We start from the raw sequence: 22,545 nt of genomic DNA, 5'->3' as shown, positions 1-22,545 counted from the left end.
ATTTAAATTACAACGAGAATTCTTGTTAAATAGGGACTAACTTCCATCATAGAATCTAAGATGATTTTGGTGCAAGCCAACCATTGAAGAAGAACATATTTCCACTGCATACTGTCATTAACAGCAGAACAAGGATAGAAAATGTCCAATGTAATTCTTATGTTGACTTCAGTGATCCAAAATTCCCTACAATTCCTATTTACAGCCAGGGAGAAGAGACAATACCCAGTAAATCTTTGTACTGAATAAGGTTGGAGTATTATGCGACCACAGTTAACCTCAAGGATTCACTGCTAGCAAATAAGGTAGTGGAATTGTTGCCCAGAATTATGCTTGGTAAGAACAATCATTCTATAAATACATATGATTCACAAGGTGAGCTGCCCAAATATAATCTGGATAAGTGACAATTTCAGATCGGCGATGTAGACTAACTTCAAACCATTCTAATTTCCAAAAAGAATTATTCTGAATAGAAACCGTGTTTCCAAAATGAATGTAACTCCAACCCAGCCGCTTCAGAACCATGCACAAACCATCTTTCCTTTAATTATAATTTGTAGAGTACGCAAGATATTTCCTTCTCTGGCGCCAAGAACACGCACTAGTTTTTTCTTTATACCCAAATCACCTAAGTCTTTCCCTATTACCAATAAGGCAATATCAAATGCATCTTGAACGGCTATGATGCTGAACCTGTGGTCATGTCTAAAGCTGGGTACACAGACTCCCATTGTCGTAACTTTCTTGAATAACTAACCTTCAGCTTTAGGCATTAATCCATTCTTGGCAAATGAATAACACTACATGGACTACGCGGCTCTATTTTCTTACTTAGAGCACCACGTACGCTGAGATTGGATGTCAAACTGGCTTATAGTAGGTACCAATGTTGTCAATATTGCAATTCCCATACACGTCAGTACTTCTTATGCATTCACCAATATGAGCCCTTCAATGCCAAAAACGATGATTGTTCTTCCCACAATTGTGACTGAATGCAACAACTCAACCAGTTTCTTCGTCAATAATATACTTGATAAAAATGATATAAAGGCTTCAATAAAACTTTATATTGCCTGATCAACATATTTGGCTATTCTCTCAGCAATGCATTTTCTAGTTTCACTAGAACCTTTGACTAAGGATGCTTTAATAAATTCACATCAATGACAATTAAAACTTCATTCCCGACATTATAAAATATTTAATATGTGACTCTAGAAAAGTTTCCAATATTTCTTTTAAGACCAAACATATTTCTTGTTTAGCAGAATATATAAGCTGAATAAAACATTTATATTCCTCAAATCAAATAAAAATTCTCCAGAACTGTAAACACTTTAATTTCTATGTCTCGTGAAACTTCACAGGCTGATAGGAAAACCAGCTCTGGTATCTGTAATATCCCCATAAAGATATTTTTCTAATTTTTTGCACAAAATTATAACAGATAATTTCATGCAATAGACTTCAATTTATCCAGCAAAAACACCAAAATACCCAGCTGTAATAAAGTTTCAGAAATGAATATTACGATTAAATCTTCAATAAGAAACAGCATGGATCCACTCATAGCTACAGAATTTACAGCAGTTTGGATACCAGAAATATGAGTCAGAAACACTATGTGAAACACCTGTGCGATGTCTCCAACCAACAATGGATTTCCATCCACTACCTCCATGCTCGAGAGTTTCCATCCTCAAACCTGCTAAAAGCTGAAACTTCCAAATTCTCCAACAGAACCGATAATCAAATTATATATCAAGCTTGAACAAAATAAGCCTCTTAAAGTTCTTTTATAACACATCCTTGTGACTCTTCGTTTTCCCTGAGCCCGGATCTTCACCTTTCTTTTTCAGGCTTTAATTAATCATTTTAATAATAAAGTCACATATTAATATGTACATAATATTAATAATCACTTTACTAATAAACTATTTAATCTTTTGGCATTAAAATATGTTATTGTATCAGACTGAAAACTTATCTTACTCAAGGCCAAGATATAATATGATTCTAAAGATGATGAAGTGCACTGAAAAGGAATGATGTGTCTGCTATTCTGCAATATACTGGAGGAGATCCGATGCTCTGAATATATACTGGAAGACTTATTTATTTATGTGTTCGCTGTATAAAACAGAGGAGATCGATTTCTCTTTATATGTGGCAGTATATAGATGGGGGTCACGACTAATAGCAGTGACTCATATCTGAGTCACGTCTATTAGTCGTGACCATTCAGAACTAAAATCATGTCATGTTTAATATAATTCAGAACTAAGATCATGTCACGTTTAATATAATTCAGAACTAGTTCGTAACTCATACATGCCCGATAATCATATAATAGAACAAGCGCTCGATAACTATATCTAGTTTAATATAAACCCACGCCAGATTATAATAGGATAGGTTTATAATACCGATGAGCCTCTACTTTAATGTGCATAGATATAATTATAATATATGTCTTTAGTATATATATATATATATATATATGTTTATGTTTATCAATTTTCACATATATCAGATGACACAAGAATAATTATAAGAGTTAAGAATAACTCTCTAACTAATCTATACATTAACACTCCCTCTTAGATTAGTGGGATAAACTCATATAAGATGTCTTTGATCAGAAGACTTCTTTTATCCTATGTCAAATATAAAACATTGTAACACATGAGAGTTTGGTCTACAAGAATATCAATTTCATGATATTCACCAATCTCTCAAAAGCAATGGCCTATCAAAACCATCAACTTAATGATGATCACCAAATGCTCAGTGTGGTAATGACCTATCAAAATATCAGGGCATGATATACACCAAGTACCGAAAATATATCTATACAAACAACTTGTAGATAATCAAATTAATGATATCAACCGCCTAGTTGTTTGATTTACAAGATAAAGCCCTTACATGAAACACTTTCACAAAAATGAATCATGCTACAAGTTATTGTAAGGACGTCACATTACAACAACTTCTCCTGATACAAGTGAAAAACCTTTTGAAGTCGTCACTTCTTAAGAATTTAACACAGGTTTTATTTATAATAAAAATAAAGTACAATAATCAATTTCTTTGGGACATGTCCTCAGATTTTACAATCATACCAAGTTCTTTACGGAAAAGTTCCACCTTCGTCTTAGCAAGTGGTTTGGTAAGAATGTCTGCAATTTGATCCTCAGTACTAATATATTCTAGCTTGATTACATCCTTCTCAACCATGTCTCAAACATAATGGTAAGGTATCTCCATGTGTTTTGACCTGTTATGAAACACAGGATTAAGAGATAGCTTGATGCAGCTCTGGTTGTCACAATAAATAGTAGGAGGTGGAAGAGGCTTCCCAAATAATCCAAATAGAAGTTTCCTCAACCATACAGCTTCTCTTGCTCCCATAGAAGCAGCTATGTACTCGGCTTCTATAGAACTCTGCACTACTAAAGACTACTTCCGACTAAACCAAGATATCATTGCTGAGCCCAATGTGAAACAACATCCTGAAGTGCTCTTACGATTCTCTAAATTTCCTGACCAATCAAAATCTGTATATCCCTTCAAATTTAATTCAATTTTAGAGTATTTGAGACCATATCATATCTGAGAATGTGCCTTGCTGCCATCAAATGAGTTTGTTTAGGTTTGCACATGAACTGATTGAGAACATTTACAGCATAACAAATGTCAGGTCTTGTGTTCACCAAATACATTAAAGAACCAATTATCTGTCGATATAGAGTAGGATCAACACTTTCAAAATCTTTAGTTGCTTCTTTTAGTTTCAGAAGATTTGTTTCTATAGGAGTTTTCATTGCCTTGCTATCCAACATGCCAAATTTGTTAAGTAAATCCAGAGTATACTTGCCTTGATTTAGAAAGATCCCTTCAGAATGCTGCCATACTTCTAGTCCTAAGAAGTAGTGTAGTATTCCTAGATCTTTCATTTCAAATTCAGATATGAGAGCTTGTTTACATTTTTTAATTAAATGATCTTCTCCTGTAATCAAAAGATCATCAACATATAAAACCATAATTAACATATCCCCCTGTATTACTTTGCAATATAAATTTGGATCTGCAATATTTTTAGAGAAGTCAAGTTTGGTTAGATGCTGATCTATCCGTTCATACCAAGCGGGGAGCTTGTTTCAATCCATATAAAGCCTTTTTCAATTTGCATACATGAGTTTGTTTATTGTACACTTCAAATCCTTCTGGTTGTTCAAGATAAACTTCCTCTTCTATAACACTATTCAAAAATGCAGTTTTTACATCCATTTGATAAATTTTCCATCCCTTGGATGCAGCAATGGCTAAAACAGTTCTAACTGAGGTATATCTGGCTACTGGAGCAAAAGTTTCATCATAGTCTATTCTTTCCTTTTGGGAGAATCCTCTAGCAACAAACCTGGCTTTGTATTTGTCAATACTTCCATCTACAGCATGTTTTATTTTGAATAGCCATTTGGATGAGACAACTGATTTATTTTCCGATCTAGGAACAATATCCCAAACATCATTCTTAAGTATAGAGTTATATTCTTCTGTCATGGCATCTTTCCAGTGTTGATGTTTTATGGCTTCTTTTACATCAGATGGTTCAGATTTGGAAATTTCACTCATCAATGCAATGTAACTTGAGTATATATTAGGACGTTTCCTCTCCCTAATGAAATCTGAAGGAATGGAATTATTTTCTTCAATTAGCTTTCGGGCCCATAAAGGTCTTTTCCTTTCCTCAGAGGTGAGAGTAATGTCCATAGGTTCAATTTGTTTATCTTCCTCCATTAGAGACTCCCTCTCATTCTCAGGGTTTTGTTCTTCTAGAGTTTCTTCTGAATTTGATTCATCTTTAGATCTTTTGTAGGCCAAATCTTCATCAAATATTACATCTCGACTTAGTTCAATTTTCCTTTGTCCAGGGATATAGATGCGATATGCTTTTGAGGTTTCACTATAACCTACAAAGATTCCTTTCTTTCCTGAGGGTTCTAATTTTGTTCTCTTTTCTTTAGAAATATGTACATAGACAGGACAACCAAAAATTCTTAGGTGCTTAAGATCAAGTTTCTTCCCTGTGAATACTTCTTCAAGAGTTTTAAATTCAAGATAAGAGTGGGGATATCTATTTTGAAGGTAAACAGCAGTATTTGAAGCTTCACCCCAAAGAAAAGTCTCAAGACTTTGATCACGAAGCATTGCTTTGGCAGAATGAACTATAGATCTATTTTTCCTCTCAGCTTCCATTTTGTTGCAGATTGTAAGGAACAGAACACTCCCTCTTAATCCCAACAGTTTTACAATAGTCTATAAAGATATCAGAAATGTACTCTTTACCATTGTCTGTTCTTAATACTTTTATTTTCTTTCCAAATAAGTTTTCTACAATGGCTTTGAACTCTTTGAATTTAGAAAGGATTTCCTCAAATTCTTTACTTTTAAGAAAATAGATCCATGTCTTCCTAGAGAAAACATCCACAAATATGATGTAATATAGAGACCCTCCTAGAGATGGGATTGACATATGGCCACATAAGTTTGAATGAATAAGTTCTAGAATTTCTTTGGATTTGGTTTGACTATTATGAAATGTAGTTTTGACATTCTTCCCTAGAGCACAACCTTTACAAGTTCCTTCATGATATGGATTAAGCTTAGATATACCAGTTACCATTTTTCCTATAGAAGATAGTCCTCGAAAATGAAGATGACCTAATCTCTTGTGCCAAATTTCATTTTCTTTGAAGGAATCATGAATAAGAGCTAAATTAGATACAAAGTTAACCTGATAAAGACATCCATGTCTTGAGCCAATTTTGTATGCATTTTAATGTTAGAGTTCTTTGGCCAAGCTAAGACCTTTCCTTCCATAAATGTAATCCTGAGTCCTTCATCTTCAAGAGCAGAGATAGAAAGCAGGTTTCTTTTTATGCCGGGTACATATAGTACCTTAGTAAGTTCGACTGTTTTCCCTGATTTCAGATGACTGGTACATGTTCCTATTCCCATTACAGGGTAGTTTGAATCATCTCCAATGGTTACTTCATCAACATAGTCTTCTTGTAGAGAGTCTAACTACCCTTTAAAGCCTATGATATGTCGAGAGGCTCCACTGTCAATTACCCAAGTGCTTGATCTGGATGATGCTTCATTGGATAGTGCTGAATAGAAGGCATTATGTTCAGAATTCCCATTAGAGTTTTAAGTGGTTGCAAATGAAGCTTGAGTCTTAACTCTATCAGGACATCTAGATGCTGGATGTCCAAATTTATCACACCTACAACATTGCATTTTGGAGAAGTCAATATGCTTTTTCCTTCCTTTGAATTTCCTTTTCTTCTTATTTACTTGAGTAGATAAAACATGTACTTCTTCTTTTGAGGAGGAACCATTTTGACCTCGAGCTACTTGCATGCACTCTTCTTGTATACAATCTGCTTTTAGTCTTTCAAATTTAGGTAACTTAGATCGAGAGCATACCCCTTGTCTAAAAGTATCCCATGATGATGGAAGACCTTTTAGAGCCATTATTGTTAACTCCTTTCCGTCACATATATGTCCTACGGAAGAAAGTTGATTTCGAATATCGGTTATTCTCATGAAGTAAGAGGAAATTTTCTCTCCTTTATTCATTTTAATATTTGACATTCTATCCTTTAATGTAATGATCCAAACAGTATTGCTTATCTCAAACATATTTTCAAAAGCATTGTAAATCTCATGGGCAGTGTCTAGTTCTGAGATTACAGGAAGTAGATGAGTTTTAACACCGTCTACAATAATTTTCATAGCTTTATTGTTATCACTTTCCCATTTTTCTATTTCATCATTTCCTTTAGGAGACGGGTTAGATTTTTCAATAAACTTATTTAAACCATGTTCTTTAAGTATAAGTTTCAGACGTAGCTTCCAGCCTGCAAAATCTAAATCATCTTCTAGCCTATCTTCAAGTCTCATGCCGCTCACCATTTTATTAACAATATCTGATGCCTCTATAAACTAGAAATTTTATAATCTGATATCAGGATACTTTTTTTTTAAGCCTGCTCTGATACCATGTTATTGTATCAGACTGAAAACTTATCTTACTCAAGGCCAAGATATAATATGATTCTAAAGATGATGAAGTGCACTGAAAAGTAATGATGTGTCTGCTATTCTGCAATATACTGGAGGAGATCTGATGCTCTGAATATATACTGGAAGACTTATTTATTTATGTGTTCGCTGTATATAAAACAGAGGAGATCGATTTCTATTTATATGTGGCAGTATATAGATGGGGTCACGACTAATAGCCGTGACTCATATCTGAGTCACGTCTATTAGTCGTGACCATTCAGAACTAAAATCACGCCACGTTTAATATAATTCAGAACTAAAATCATGTCACGTTTAATATAATTCAGAACTAGTTCGTAACTCATACATGCCCGATAATCATATAATAGAACAAGCGCTCGATAACTATATCGAGTTTAATATAAACCCACGCCAGATTATAATAGGATAGGTTTATAATACCGATGAGCCTCTACTTTAATGTGCATAGACATAATTATAATATATGTCTTTAGTATATATATATATATATATATATATATATATATATATATATGTTTATCAATTTTCACATATATCAGATGACATAAGAATAATTATAAGAGTTAAGGATAACTCTCTAACTAATCTATACATTAACAAAATATGATAACCAATTGAACTCAGAAAATCATGTGTGATAGCTCGTTGGAAGGGTCACGGCAAGACTTTCCAAGTCTGATACTGGAATGTAAAAAATACTAAACCCTGCTGCCTTATTATATATAGTATCTGGAAACCCTATTGAATCAACTCTAGTTGGTCTGAAAATGGAGTTGCCTAGGCTAAATCTCACTCTGATCCCTGCAAAGTCCTAGGTAGCCCATGGGACCAAGGAAAATAGGGCTAAAGGCACATCATGTATTAATGAACTGCAAAAGGGGACATCACATTTGAGCTCTCCTAATAGTATTTTGTGTTTTTGGAGAATTTGCATTTCTCTCATAGGATTCTAGCTTTGTATTGCTATTTCAATTCTGAAAAATCTTTATTTGCAGATTTATGGTTTCTATATTCTACATTAGATCATCCATTATCATCTGTTTTGCAAATTCTAACATGGCACAATTTTACATAATAAGAAGCATTTTCAATGCTCAGTCTTCATGTTGAACTGTCAAACCCACTATCAAAATGATTAGGACAAAAGATCCTCTAGACAACCATTTCATTGCCTATATCCAAGCATATTTTATAGCCTATATAGATCCACAACATAGGGAGAGAAAAATTAATGGTATCAAAACAAGGCAAGCAGTATGCTACATAAAGAAAGTCTAACCATGTAATAAAACATCTCACAAAGAGAAAACATTTTAGTTGTCTCCCAACTGACATGATTCATCTCATAAAGCAATATCTCAGGAAAATTCAACAGAGATTGCTAAGTGTCCTAATAAGCTCAACAGAGACGATAGCCTTGATTTGGAGCTGTCTTGGAGACCCATAATACACATGCATAGACAGGATTTGGACACTGGCTTCTACTGTATTTTATTTATTAATCATTCAAAAATAATAATTGTCACCACCACATGTTACAGGAAGTTATGATTAAACATTTCTTTTCACAAGACTAGTGCACCCATGTAAGAGCAGATTTATTGTTCTCTTCCCATATTTCATTTCCTTCGATTTTTATTCTAAACATGGACTGCAGAAATTTTGAAGTCGTAAATGCTTGAATATGTTTGTCTAAGTTATGATATTGCTATTAGGTTTCAACTGTGTAGTTTTTGAGTCAAACTCATTGACCTGTGTTTCATTAGTAGTGGTCCACAAGAACCCAGCTCTCATGAGAATAGGTATGTCTAAGTAATCAAGGATTTTCCTAGTGAACATTTAATTTGTCTCTTTCACAGGATATTTCAATTAGAACCAACATGTGAGGGCACCCGGCTATATTTCAATTCTAATTTGTATATCTCAGTCATTTGAATCTCAATCTACCCAAGGGCTGAATTTCATCACTTAGGCTCATTTGACACCAAAATTCATGATTTTTTTACAGAATGCTTAGTATATAATCTTATATCAATGTAGTCACCTCAGACTTCAGTTTATGCATTTATTGGTAGCTTTAGAAGCAGCTTGGCACTCTTCGCATAAATGTGGTTAGTCACAAAACATTTATTTATTAATGAAGGGGAACATTTCAACATATATTAATAAAGGGGAACATTGAGATCTCATGCAATTTTTCTAGCAACTTTGCACCTGCCCCATTTGCAAGGGCAGCTGAAACATCTCCCTACCTATTGGTTAGCCACTTGGAGGCGCTTCAGGTTATTCAATCTTGGAGTTGGTAGTGAAGATGTCTGATGAAGCCAACCCACACCATTCATTCAGATTCTAACGAGAACAATAATGCTGTTTTCTAAAAGGCTTTCAATATTTTAAAGGTCCAAACTGACTCCATCTCCCAAACAAAATGAAAATACCTTTCCAACTTTCAAACCTCCAAAGAAATGAACAAACCCTAGCTGGAAGGTATTTTAATGTGTGATATCCCTAATAATATTAAATAATATTTTTTGTTATATGTAGCTGACAATGAATGTATTTATTTTTTGGGCCAACTCTTTATTTGATTTTTTTGTAGCTTGTCGGCCGAGCAGCATTTTGGTAATCTTTCGGGAAGCTTCCCTGAAGTCCTTTATAAGGCAAGCTTGTAGTTAGTTGTAGGCATGCAATTTGGATTTTTTTATTTGTAAAGTGAATTCCTTTGGAGTTCTCTGTTATTCGCCATTTCGGAAGTAGAAGACCTTCCCTACTTGGCTACTATGGTTTCGGTGGGATTCAACCCTCACCCTATTCCGTTCTCTACATTAACTTGCTTGAATCTGGCGAATTGAAGCACCATATTTGTTTGCGAATATAATATTTTGCATTTTGGCGACAAATTGTTATATATTTGTGTTTGGCATACACATCTGTATTTGGCTATTATTTGGTGCATTCGGTGAATTATATATGTTCCCCATCATCGATTCCCACGTCAACACCCTCCTAAAAGTAGAGCACTTTCCAATCTATGCAACTTCCAGTCATACAGCTTCACGCCACTTCCCCTTCGATACTCTGAACTTGCCATCACCACACTCCCGCCACTCCCTTCAAACTTCCTGTATGCACCTCCCTTCTTCCACTCATATGGTCAATTTCTTTGTATGGACTTTTCCTCTTCGTACTCCCCCTTGCCCTACCACCGTACCCATATTTCCATATGGTCTCCTCTTTGACCCGTACGATGCTTCCTCTTAGACTCTGTACACCGTACGGTGAGCTACAAGAACATTTTAATGGTATCAGAGCTGGTGATCTTGCTAGCCACTGGGTAACCTTGGATGTCACCAAGATCCCAATCAGTAGGCAGGATGGGTGAATCAAGTACCAAGATGATGACACTTCTAAAGGAGCTAACAAGAGGACAATGACAACTTGGTGAGACCTTGGCGAAGGGGCAAGAACAAATTGGCAAGACCCTTAGACTTTTGGCAAAAGGAAGGACACAATGGGCACAGTGATAATTTTGTCAATGATGTTGACATGTCCCCAACGGTTAGAGGAGTGCGGGGAACAAGAACCTACCTTTGTCGAGATGCAAGATCAGTTCCGACAAGGCTGGTTTGATGTTGGATTTGGAGAAGAATTATCCTTCAAGGATTATGTGGATTTGCAAATGAGATATTCTAGGGGATAGGGCAACTACAATGATGACAGTACACAGAAGATAAGCAAGATAAACCTATCACGCTTTGATCGATCTAGGCAAACATCAACACAAACATGGGTTCAGAAGGTTGATACATAATTCCAACTCAACCCCATGCCTAAAGAAGAGGCGATTAAGTTCGCAACACTTCATCTGAAAGGAATTACTCATGAATGTTGGCACCATGAGATGGTCACCCTTGCTCATGACTGAATCACTTCATATATCGATTGCATGGAGAGACTTATAGATCACTTTGACGAAAAGGATTCGGAGCTCAACTTCAAGGACTTGGTACAACTAAAGCAAACTGGATCAGTGGACAAATACATTAAGGAATTTCAAAGATTGTCAGTATTAGTCACTAATATTTCAGAGAGAAGACTTGTGTTGTTCATGGATGGATTAACCGAGCCCTTAAAGGGTTGAGTGAAGGCCCCAACACGCTCGTGGAAGCAATCAAGAAGGCACAGGACATGGCAACATCCACTTCTTCCAAGAGTTATTCACATGCCAAGCCACCCCTCAGCCCGAAGGAGAAAGACAACAAGCCCCCTCCAAAGAAGCAACCAATGGACAAAGCCACGAGACAAGAGTTGAGGAGGAGAAAACTCTGTTTTAATTGTAAGATGTTGTAGGAGCTAGGGCACCGATGCTTAGGAAAGGGGAAGGTCCATTACATTGAGGTGGTATCTAACAGTGAAGAGGATCAGGAACCAGAAACCAAAGGAGATGGTCAACAAGTCTCCAAGGAGATTAACATAAACCATGAAGAGAGGATTGTTGCATTGGTGTGCACCATCGCTCTTGCTAGAACTCCAAGATGTACTAGTTTTCAGGTGCAAGGCACTCTCCAAAGACAACGGATCGTAGTCATGCGTGACAGTGGGGCTACACTTAATTTCATCAATTCATCACTCGTGAAACAAAGAGGTTAAGCTACGGAGGCACATGCATGATTCCAAGTCAAGGTAGCAGGAGGAAACCTCCTATCGTGTACCCATTTGGTCCACAACTCAGCATTACCATGGGGAACCATACAATGACAGATGACTTCTTTGTAGTAGATCTGGATGACATGGAAGTCATACTGGTCATCCAGTGGATGGAAACTTTGGACGAGTAGACACAAAGCTTCAAACAAATGGAATTTTCATTCGAAGTGGATGGAAAAAAAGGTAATTCTAAGGGGAATGTCAAATAGAGGGCCGAAGGAAATCTCAACACAACAAATGGAAGATTTTTCAACATGATGACATTGTCTGGGCAGCACATTGTTTGATCTCAACAAAACCAATGAATAGGCAACAGACAAACTACCAGGATGATGAGCTTTAAGCAATGTTGGATAAGCACAATACGGTCTTTACTGACATCCCTCCTAGGGTACCTCCACATAGGGGCTTTGAGCACACCACTGAGTTGAAGGAAGAAGCCAAACCCATCATCACTATACCCTACCGCCATCCTAAAAGGTTTTAAGATGAGATAGAAAAGGCGATCCAAGAACTCCTACAAAAAGGATGGATTAGGCCCAATTCCAACCCCTTTGCATCGTCAATAGTGTTGGTTGAGAAGGATGGAACCCTTCAAATGTGTGTGGACTACCATGCATTAAATAAGAAAACTATCAAAAACAGGTATCTCATTCCTGGGATCGACGAATTGTTGGATGAGTTACATAGTGCAGTCTATTTTTCCAAAATAGATCTCCATTCTGGTTACCATCAGATTTGCATACAGGAGAAGGATGTGGAGAAGATTGCCTTCCGTTGTCATTACGGTCAATATGAGTTCTTGGCCATGCCATTCGGTTTGACCAATCTTCAAGCCACTTTCTAGTCATGCATGAATCACATCTTCAACAAACAACTGTGAAAGTTCCTGGTGGTGTTTTTTCATGACATACTTATTTATAGTAAGAGATGGGAAGAACATTTGAAGCATTTGGATGAAGTGCTCGGGATCATGGATTTATAATCATTGTTTGCCAAAAGATCCAAATGTGAATTTGAAATGACAGAGATATTGTATCTAGGGCACATAATCAATGCTTGAGGGGTTCAGGTACACCAGGAAAAGAATCAAGCCATCTTAGATAGGCTGTCACCCAAGACTCTTTGATCTACGTGGATTCCTTGGATTGTGCAGTTATTACAGAAGGTTCGTGAAGGGGTTCTCTTAGCTTAGTGTACCACTGACAAACCTAACAAAAAAGGGATCTTTCCATTGGGATGAGAAGGCACAACACATCTTCAACAAGTTGAAGGAAGTCATGAGTTCATGTCCGGTGCTGGCACTACCTAACTTCAATCAACCCTTCATCTTGGAGTGTGATGCATTGGGAGAAGGTATCGAGGCAGTGTTGATGCAAGATCGTCACCCCATTGCATTTGAGAGTTAGAAGCTCTCAAGAGCGGAGTGACTTTACTCCATCTACGACAAAGAGATGCTCATCATCATGCATGCAATAACAAAGTTTCAGCAGTATCTCATGGGAGCAAAATTTGTGGTGTGGACAGATCACAATAGCTTGAGATATTTCTTAGGGCAGAGTGATTTGAATGAACGACAACAAAAGTGGATGAGCAAAATCCAAGCATTTCACTTTGGCATTGAGTATGTGAAGGAAAAAGAATGTAGTGGCTGATGCTCTATCAAAGAAGAGCTACAATATGTTCTTTGTCTCAGACTTCAGCAAATTGGAACACCTATTGGTTGAGTACTCCAAAAACACATTTGCCTATCAGTTGATGGATGGTCAAGTGCAAAATGATAGGTATGAGGTGGTAGACAACGTCATCTACTACAAGGGTAGGATCTATTTGCTTCCCAAGTCCAAAACGAAGCAGAGAATTTTGAAGGAGATGCACGACTCACCTTTGGTCGGACACCCAAGATACCTTAAGACCTCTAGGAAGATCCGAAAACGCTTTGCACGGAATGACCTCAAAAATGATATCTTGCAGCATGTACAAGAATGTTCTACCTACCAATAGAACAAATCCAACCACACTTTACCAACAGGGCTTCTTCAACCATTGCCAAACCCTAGCCAAAAGTGGGAAAGTATCTCAATGGATTTCATCATTGGGCTACCCACAGTGCAAAGCAAGGATTGCATTTTTGTTGTGGTTAACCGTTCGACCAAGTATGCCCATTTATGTTCCATCTCCACTAGACACCAAGCATCTCAAGTGGAAAAGTTATCCTTTCTTGAGGTTTTCCGCTTACATGGTCTCCCACGGAATATAGTAAGTGACAGAGACAGCCATTTTCTTAGTACTTTTTAAATGGAGTTATTTAGGCCAACAAGGACTAGCTACCATCCACAGTCAGATGGGCAGATGGAGATTGTGAACAAATGGTTGAAGAGATATCTGAGGAACTATGTTTTAGCTCAACAAAAGGCATGGGTTCGTTGGCTACATTTGGGTGAGCATTGTTACAGTACTAGCTATCACATGTCTATAAGCAGGGCTCCCTTCAAAGCATTGTGCGGTTATGAATCTTCATTGTTCATGGATGTGGCATTGGGCAATAGTCATGCACTGAGGGCTAAAGACTAGCTACAGGAGAGTTCAATATCATGAGATCTCTCAAGGAAAATTTACAAGAGGCTCAAAACCAACAAAAGATGTATGCTGACCAACACCGAGTAGATAGAAGTTTTGAGGTTGGTGATCTGATATACCTTCAACTTCAACCATACAAAAAATCCTCTCTAAAGTCGTCTGGTAAGGAGAAGTTAAAACCACACTTCTATGGACCGTACAGAGTGGTCCCAAGGGTAGGCAAAGTAGGCGAAGTAGCTTATGAATTGGAGCTTCCTGAAGGGAGCCAAATCCACAATGTTTTTCACATGTCATGTCTAAAGAAGGCAATTGGAGAGTGTGCCACAGTGTCGAAGGAATTGCCTCCCACTAATGAAGAGGAGAAATTAATTCAAGAACCAGTTGAGATTATAGATGTTCGATAAAAGAGACTCAAGTCCCGCACAATTAAGTAGTTTTTGGTACGATGGAAGGATCTTCCGATTGAGGATGCCACTTGGGAAGGCGAACAGATTCTACAGCATCCAAGTCTACAATTGCTTGAGGCCAAGCAATTTCCGAGTCAGGAGGACTGTGAAATGCGCAATAATATTAAATAATAATTTTTCTTATAAGTGGCTGACAATTAATGTATTCATTTTTTGGGTCAACTCTTCATTTAGTTTTTGGTAGCTTGTCAACTTGGTGGCATTTTTGTAATCCTTTGGGAAGCTTCCCCAAAATCCTTTATAAGGCTAGCTTGTAGGTGGTTGTAGACATGCAATTTGGATTATTTTATTTGTACTGCGAATTCCTTTGGATTTCTCTATTGTTCGCCATTTTGGAAGTGGGAGATCTTCCCTACTTGGCTACCATGGTTTCGGTGGGATTCAACCCTCACCCTATTCAACTCTATGTATTACCTTGCTCAGATCTGGCGAATTGGGGCACCATATTTGTTTGTGAATATAATATTTTGTGTTTTGGCGATAAATGGTTATATCTCTGTGTTTTGCATACACATCTGTATTTGGCTAATATTTGGTGCATTTAGTGAATTCTACGTGTTCCCCATCATTGATTCCCACATCAACACCCTCCTAAAAGTAGAGCACTTTCCAATCTATGCAACTTCTAGTTGTACGACTTCACACCACTTCCCCTTTGGTACGACTTCTCCCTCCGTACTCATCATCATCACACTCCTGCCACTCTCTTCGAACTTACTATACTCATCTCACCTCCCTTCTTCCACCTGTACAGTCAATTTCTTCATACAGTTTTTTCCTCCCCATACTCCCCCTTTCCCTACCATTGTACCCATATTTCCTTATGGTCTCCTCTTTGACATGTCGTTACTTCCTCTTAGACTTCGTACACCGTATGGTGAGCTAAGGGAACATTACATAATGTGTACCTATGTGAAAAATAGGTTAAGAAATCACTAATAGGTTTAAACATATTGAATAAGTATAGAATGCAGTGTTGTTATTAATGAAGGGTACATATCTTCTAAGTAATGTACAGATGCATCTAAACAACACCGAAGGACATATGAAGACTCCCCTAGTCTCTTAAAGTTTATTTCACAATTTCACCTATATTCAAGATATATGTTTATCTACAACCATGGCACTCTTGTATGTTCTACCTATTTCAAGTTGTGCTAGGAAATGAGTCCTCCAAACTCTGAAAAGATCGGATGTCATTCTTAAAATTACATTATGAGATCTTGGTGCATGGGCCCTGGATAATGAGAGTACTGTGAATAATCTAGCTAGAGGATGACTGAAACAGATTAGGTCAAGAAAGAAAAGTGGAGGATATCAAATGATAATTGGAAGGAAGCTTCCAACTATTTAGTTGCATCCATAATTGGCGAAGACCACTCGCCATGCACAAATAACCTAACATGATCTTGAAGAGCTATACTAAACAATTGACACATGCATTTTGCATTGTCATGTATACGAAGTGTCCAATATAGGACATTTATAAGGAACATAATAACAATGCATAAAGGAGGTTTGGAAAGGAATAATACTCCTCTCTACATCAACTCCCCTGCATTGAACCTAAAATAACAAGCAATAAGAGAGAATGTATCTTTGATTGGAGATGAAGAAGATGCCACTAAAATGGTGGTTAGTAGTGATTAGGACAAGGAGCTTTTACTAAAGTCTAGTCTTATGAAGAACAGGCAGCTAATTTGACACATTGGAGAAGACAGATAATAAGCTGACCGCAGTCAAGGAGACCACATTCAATAGTCTAGGATAAAAGGGGATGGAACTCCAGATCTAAGATACCCTACTATTGACCTCTTAGCAAATGGCTAATTATTTTATTGCTCAGCAGAACGAATCTACCCATAGTTTCATGACAACTATAGAACAATTTGAGAGCAGCCACATAATTTGGGGCCACCAGAATTGTTCTATTATGGGATGTAGACCTGAAGCATGCCAACATAGATTGTCCTATATGAACAACAGAGATACAGGCAGGTTCAGAGGTGCCATCCGTAATATTTCATTAGCTTGACTATAGAAATAATTGCAATTTCAATGGCATACATAATACCCAAGAATTGTTAGATCTGCCACCAAAAAATGCTTGAGGCATGCTAGATGACCATAATTAGTGTATGGTTGATTGATCATGATGCACTATGTATCCTTATTGAGCCCATATCATTAATGCAAATTTTATAGTACATGTGTGCATGCTCTATGATTTTTTTATTACCTTTAAGATTTGTTGTTTCTATCTATCATTTCACTGAACCGTCTCAACATAAACATTTGTATATAAATTTCATCTATTTCAAGCAGTGACACCCATGAGATTTGAGTACAATCCAATTTTTCTTATCCTTCAAATTCAGTGGAGCCTAATTAGTCACAAATATGTCTATCTAAATATGATGCATACAGCACTGACCATAGATGAACTTATGCAACATCCATGCACTCTGCAAAGACTTTAACATGAACATTTATAGTGGTAAACTTGAGCTGTCAAGAAGAGTTGATAAGAAGAGAAAGTAGAAACATTGCTATTCTGCCACATAAAATAAGCAAAAAATCATTAAGGCTCTACACTGACAGAAATATTACTAGACCCTAACCAGAGCTGCAAAATACTTAAAGGGGATAAAGTTTGTGATCCGGATAGCATCTTAAAGTTCAATAGGACAATTAAGATGCCCAATAAACTTTAGTTCATACGAAAGATTTTCATTGATATTTTACTTTAGAGAATAGCAGCCCAGTTTAACAAATATCCAAACAGAATAATGCTAGTCATCAATGATATTTAAAGTACAGAGCAGAAGTTATCCTTTTGAAAATGTCCAGATGCTTCCTAAATACTTGAATATAAGGTCTTGTGATCTACAATTCAAAGAAATAAATAAATGAACCAATGGGCCAAAATATGCTTATATTTTCAAATGTTTTGGTGTAATATTGAACAATTAATATAAATCTGTTGAAAACCAAAAAAAATCCTCAAAATACATACAATTGTTGTAGTAGCAATCATAGCGTAGTCTGCCCATCTAAAATACTTTCTGGCATCTCCTCTTGAAGTATGGTACAAGGAAGATGCAACACCAACACCAATCAAAGAATTTGCATAAACTACATTTCTCATTCGCTTTCTGCATCATTTAATTAGAAGATAAGAGTTAACAGTCAATTCAAAATACATGAGCACATATGTAAATAGATGTCTGACATAAAGTTTGACTTCGGACTTACCTTGGAGCTTGGATTCCAAGAAATATGAAAGGCAATGATGTTAGCACATTGGCAATGGTTTCTGCCAAACTCTGATCACCTAAAAATATGCCAAGCATGAATTAAAAGATTGCATACAGTTTCCATAACTGTGTCTTCACAAGATTTCAAGGGTTTTGCAAAGTGTAGATGGATAACAGAACAAAGAAAAATAAAAACTGCTAAAGAAAATTGAATAGCATAAAAGAATTTTAAGATTCCAAAGAAAGCATAGTTTACTAAAACTAGTTTTTCGGTTTAGGAAAAACTTATATGAAATACCTAGATGATTACACTGTGCGGGCCTCAGGGATGCTGCTCTCATTTGCCAGATTCTTCTCAGATGAATATATGGTGAAGCAGCCCCAGAATCTTTAAAGTTGTCATCATCTTCAAACCTGAATGATAACTAACAAAATATAATCATACAAAATAACTCATCATAAGCAAGACAATCTGAAAGAAGGATTCTGGGATTGTGATTTAGATTTCAATGACAACACCACTTTCATTATTAATTAAGAATAATAGATTACCAAGCATCAAGCAGTATTATGCAGCGTTTCATATTTTGATTGATTATTCAAAAACTATGAAGCTGCCTTCTTGAAGGCTACCTACAACACAACTTTCTTTGCTTTGCATATGTCTGAAGCCAATGCAGAATTTTAGTGACAAGAAGAAGATAAGATCTTACTCCATAAGCAATCTTCTATCATCTCCAGGAATCTCAGAATTTGCATCACTTGAAAATTGAATTCCACCCTCCAAAGGAAGTTCTTCCTGGAATGATGTGCGATGTACCAATCGCACTCCATGTAGATCTCTCAATCTTCTAGGCTGTCTTGATTTTTTCCAAATCTCCATTTGTTGTTTTGAAATGTCGGCAAATTCAAGCAAACTTGTAGCTAACATCAGGCATGTACCACCTTCTTTCTCGTGTGGATAAACCAAGAAATTCCTATGGAAAAGAATTCATATTTCCATCAAACAAAAGTGATTTATGGATATGATTTAGAATAGTGGGTCTCTCTACATGCAATCACTCTTATCGACCAATTGACAATAATGAATGAGATGTTGCTGTAATGAGAAGATTGTTCAAATATCTTACAAAATTTCAACTATAGAAGCAGCTTGACAATTTTTTAAATGGCAATGATCAAAGTAGAAATTTTTCATTATACAACCAAATGCTGAAAGCTTTATTTGAATAGTAAAATGCCATAATGAAAGTTCACCCACCATGAGCATCACACTGTCCAATGAGTGCCATGTGAACTATTCAAGCTCATGAGATAAAGCATAGAAGAAATGGCGGCTCATGAGAAACAGGTCACTGATGGAACCAGAGATAAATCTTGGATATCCAGCAATCAATAAAGGAATTTTATTTTACATTACTAGGAAGAAAATTCCCCTGCTAACTAAAAGATGAGCTAAATTTTGTGGATTAGCCATGACACCGTTACTACCAACAACAAGAAGATACATCAAATGATATATCTGACACTGTCTTATTAGGTGGCATGACTATGCAATATTTTAATCAATCACATATTATAGCTTTACGAATTTATCAAAATTCCAATCAATTTCCTTTCCTTTTACTAACTAGTTCATTTTTGCTACCTTGAAAATTATATGGTGTTTACCAATTTGGTAACATATTTCTTTCTAGATGAAACCCTTTATTGGCAAGGGATGGGGCAAACCCATTGGATGGTGTACCCTAGCTAAACTCTATGATTCTAGCAGTAGGGGATTTCCAGCACACGAGTGACTTCGGAAGAAAAAAACCTGCAATAGCTGTAGCCAACAGCAATTTACCAACAAAGTGATTATGGGAATGGTAAGCAATCCTTATTTGGAGGAGCGGCCCCCAGGCTCAAATCTATTCTTGTGCTAATCAAAACATAATAGCTGTTTGATGGATAAGCGGAGCGCTCGCCACTTACAAACGGCTAAAAATCCACAGCGCTTTCAAAGGAAATGGATAGTCGATTTCCTGTATTCCAAAAGATGTGCAAAGTTCGATTGCAACCTATCAAAAATACACCTAAATATGAACCTTCCTCCCATTCAACCTCAATGCCAAGTTTAAGATATATATATTCTCCCAAATTAAAAGGACTATCTATTCTGTCAAATTTCGAATAGAATCGCAACTTCGCCATTCAAGTGAACGAAATGCAACTGAGGTCGGAGTACAAGCTCACTAGAGAACCAAATTTTCGTTTTGGATCGATGAACGAATGGTCACAGTATCCAGTTGATTCGAACCTGTGACCAACAATGTGGTAAGCCGTGCTAGGGTTAACTAATGGTTAATGCTTTCTTGTCCCTGTTAGAAGTGGCGATATTCTTACTGGCAGTGGCACCCACATCCATATTGCAAGGAGGGAGAAGGGAATGTACCTTGAGTCTTAAGAAAGATAAGTGATCGCCCATCGCCCGGCAGGCAACATCGACATGCAACATTACTCTGCCTGGAATGAAAGTATACATTTGGTCTCGCTATATATACTCTGCCAAAACGCAGGAAGATGGGAGTGGTTAAGCAGTTGACAAGAGCACCTGGAGAAAATATTCCGCAGCATCTTCCTCTGGTGCCGCATATTCTTAGGCTTCTTGTCGGAATCTCCTACCCGTATCAAATGTTGCATTGGGCAGACCTCCAGGGAGAAATCCTCACAAACCCAAATTTTGATTTAAAGAGCAAGGCTGTGGTAGCGTTCCTTGATTGCGATTTCATTAAAATCGTTTATTTTAATTTTAAAAGTTCTAACTTTGCATTGTTCCACGTCCCACTCGCCACGTCATTCCCTTGCATTGGCATAGACCTTCCCTTACCCCACCACCCATCCTCAATTAATAATCACTCACATCCATTTAGGGGATTATTTTTCACTCTTTTTGCCATTTTTGTGCGTGCATCTTCTTGGTGTTGTGCTTTTGGTTGATGTGAGATATTCTTATGATTTAGTTGATGCCAAAATGTCATTTTTTCTTATGTTGTATTACTTATTACTGATTAATCTTTATCCATTAAGCTATCTATTTACAAAATATAAGTTGAACTACTAAAAAAATTATAATAAAAGAATGTTAAATTAAAAGTCTAAACTATTTATTAATATAGTAAAATTGAAACACCTTAATCTTTCACACAAGAAATTAGACTAATCATATTAAAAGAGAGAAAATTGAACTAGTACGAATCAAACAATGTAAGAAAATTAAATTTTTAAAAGTGGAAAATGTAACCAGCTTGCTATTTTTTTGTTTAGATAGGATTATCATAACTAACTAAAGATAATTACTACTCTTGTATTAAGTGTTTCTATGTGGAGTCAATTACATATAATAAAAATACAATATAAGAAAATAAAAATCATACACATGAGATGTATACATTGATGCATGAAAAGGGTCAGAGGGTGCACCCTTTCATTGTTGTTGCGAAAGACAACCCTATCGATATATTTTTAAAAGTTGGCTCTACAGACATCTACATGGGAAGATATGTTCACAGGGTAAATGATAAAAATTAAAATTCACAAAAGCAAAATTTAATGTACAATCCACCATGGTGGATTTTGGAAAAAATAATTAGATGTGTTTATGATAACAAGGAAATAGATTTTTTTTACTTATTTTCAAAAGGATGGAATCAATTAGATCCATAAGTATGCCAGTTTAACAAAACCTTAAAAAAAGTAAAGATTCTTTTAATGTCGGTTATGTAGATGTGATGAATGAATCCCTCATCCTCAAATTCTTAAGGAAACATACTCTATGTGAACTATTCATGGAACGGACTAAATGAACCTAGCATAACTTGGCCATTTTTGAATTTTTTGTTTTCTCATTTGATTTTAGTATTCTATAGATCACAACATTATTGAACAAAATAGGCCCTTCAGATTTGAGTAATCATGTCATTACTTTATGGGCCACTTATTGTATCTTATCCTATATTCACTACAAGTAAATCTCTAGACACTAAGATGATCAATCTCAAAACATGGATCAAAGGAAAGGTTCTTAGGATATTGATTTTAGTTGGTGCAATTATGGTAATGTCATGGGTTTGGTGTAATCATGGTAATCTCATGGATCTTTAGAAGGGATGTTCTAATATTCCTCATACTCTCGTGGATGCCAATCTTGAAATCTCTCCTTCAATTCATTGTCCACTCAAAAATGACTCGTACCATTATAATTTTATCGAAAAAGGGATGAAAGTTAAATCTCTAGGTGCTAAGATGATCAATCTCAAAACAAATTGATTTTACTTGGTGGAATAAAGGTAAGATCATGGGTCTTCATAAGGGATGTTATCATATTCTTCAAAATCTTGTAGATGCCTCAAATCTTGCAATCTCTCCTC

General features: G+C 36.3%; 1 protein-coding gene across 1 annotated transcript in view; it reads right to left on the bottom strand.

The window, feature by feature from the left end:
• The window catches only part of LOC149557054 (uncharacterized), a 32,572-nt gene extending 11,673 nt beyond the window's left edge, over nucleotides 1–20,899 (bottom strand). Inside the window, exons 1-5 of the mRNA XM_089831727.1 lie at nucleotides 20,571–20,899; nucleotides 18,850–19,113; nucleotides 18,435–18,550; nucleotides 18,135–18,213; nucleotides 17,896–18,034 (exon numbers count right to left, since the gene is read on the bottom strand). Coding sequence (XP_089687853.1) covers nucleotides 17,896–18,034; nucleotides 18,135–18,213; nucleotides 18,435–18,550; nucleotides 18,850–19,067 — 552 coding nt within the window. The 5' untranslated portion in view covers nucleotides 19,068–19,113; nucleotides 20,571–20,899. The remainder of the gene's footprint in view (nucleotides 1–17,895; nucleotides 18,035–18,134; nucleotides 18,214–18,434; nucleotides 18,551–18,849; nucleotides 19,114–20,570) is intronic.
• Nucleotides 20,900–22,545: the final 1,646 nt, after the last annotated feature.

This window comes from Cupressus sempervirens, chromosome 5, assembly GCF_028749045.1.
Source record: "Cupressus sempervirens isolate cs-2001-9-10 chromosome 5, ASM2874904v1, whole genome shotgun sequence".
Taxonomy (NCBI): domain Eukaryota; kingdom Viridiplantae; phylum Streptophyta; class Pinopsida; order Cupressales; family Cupressaceae; genus Cupressus; species Cupressus sempervirens.
This window is presented reverse-complemented; position numbering and strand designations above follow the sequence as displayed.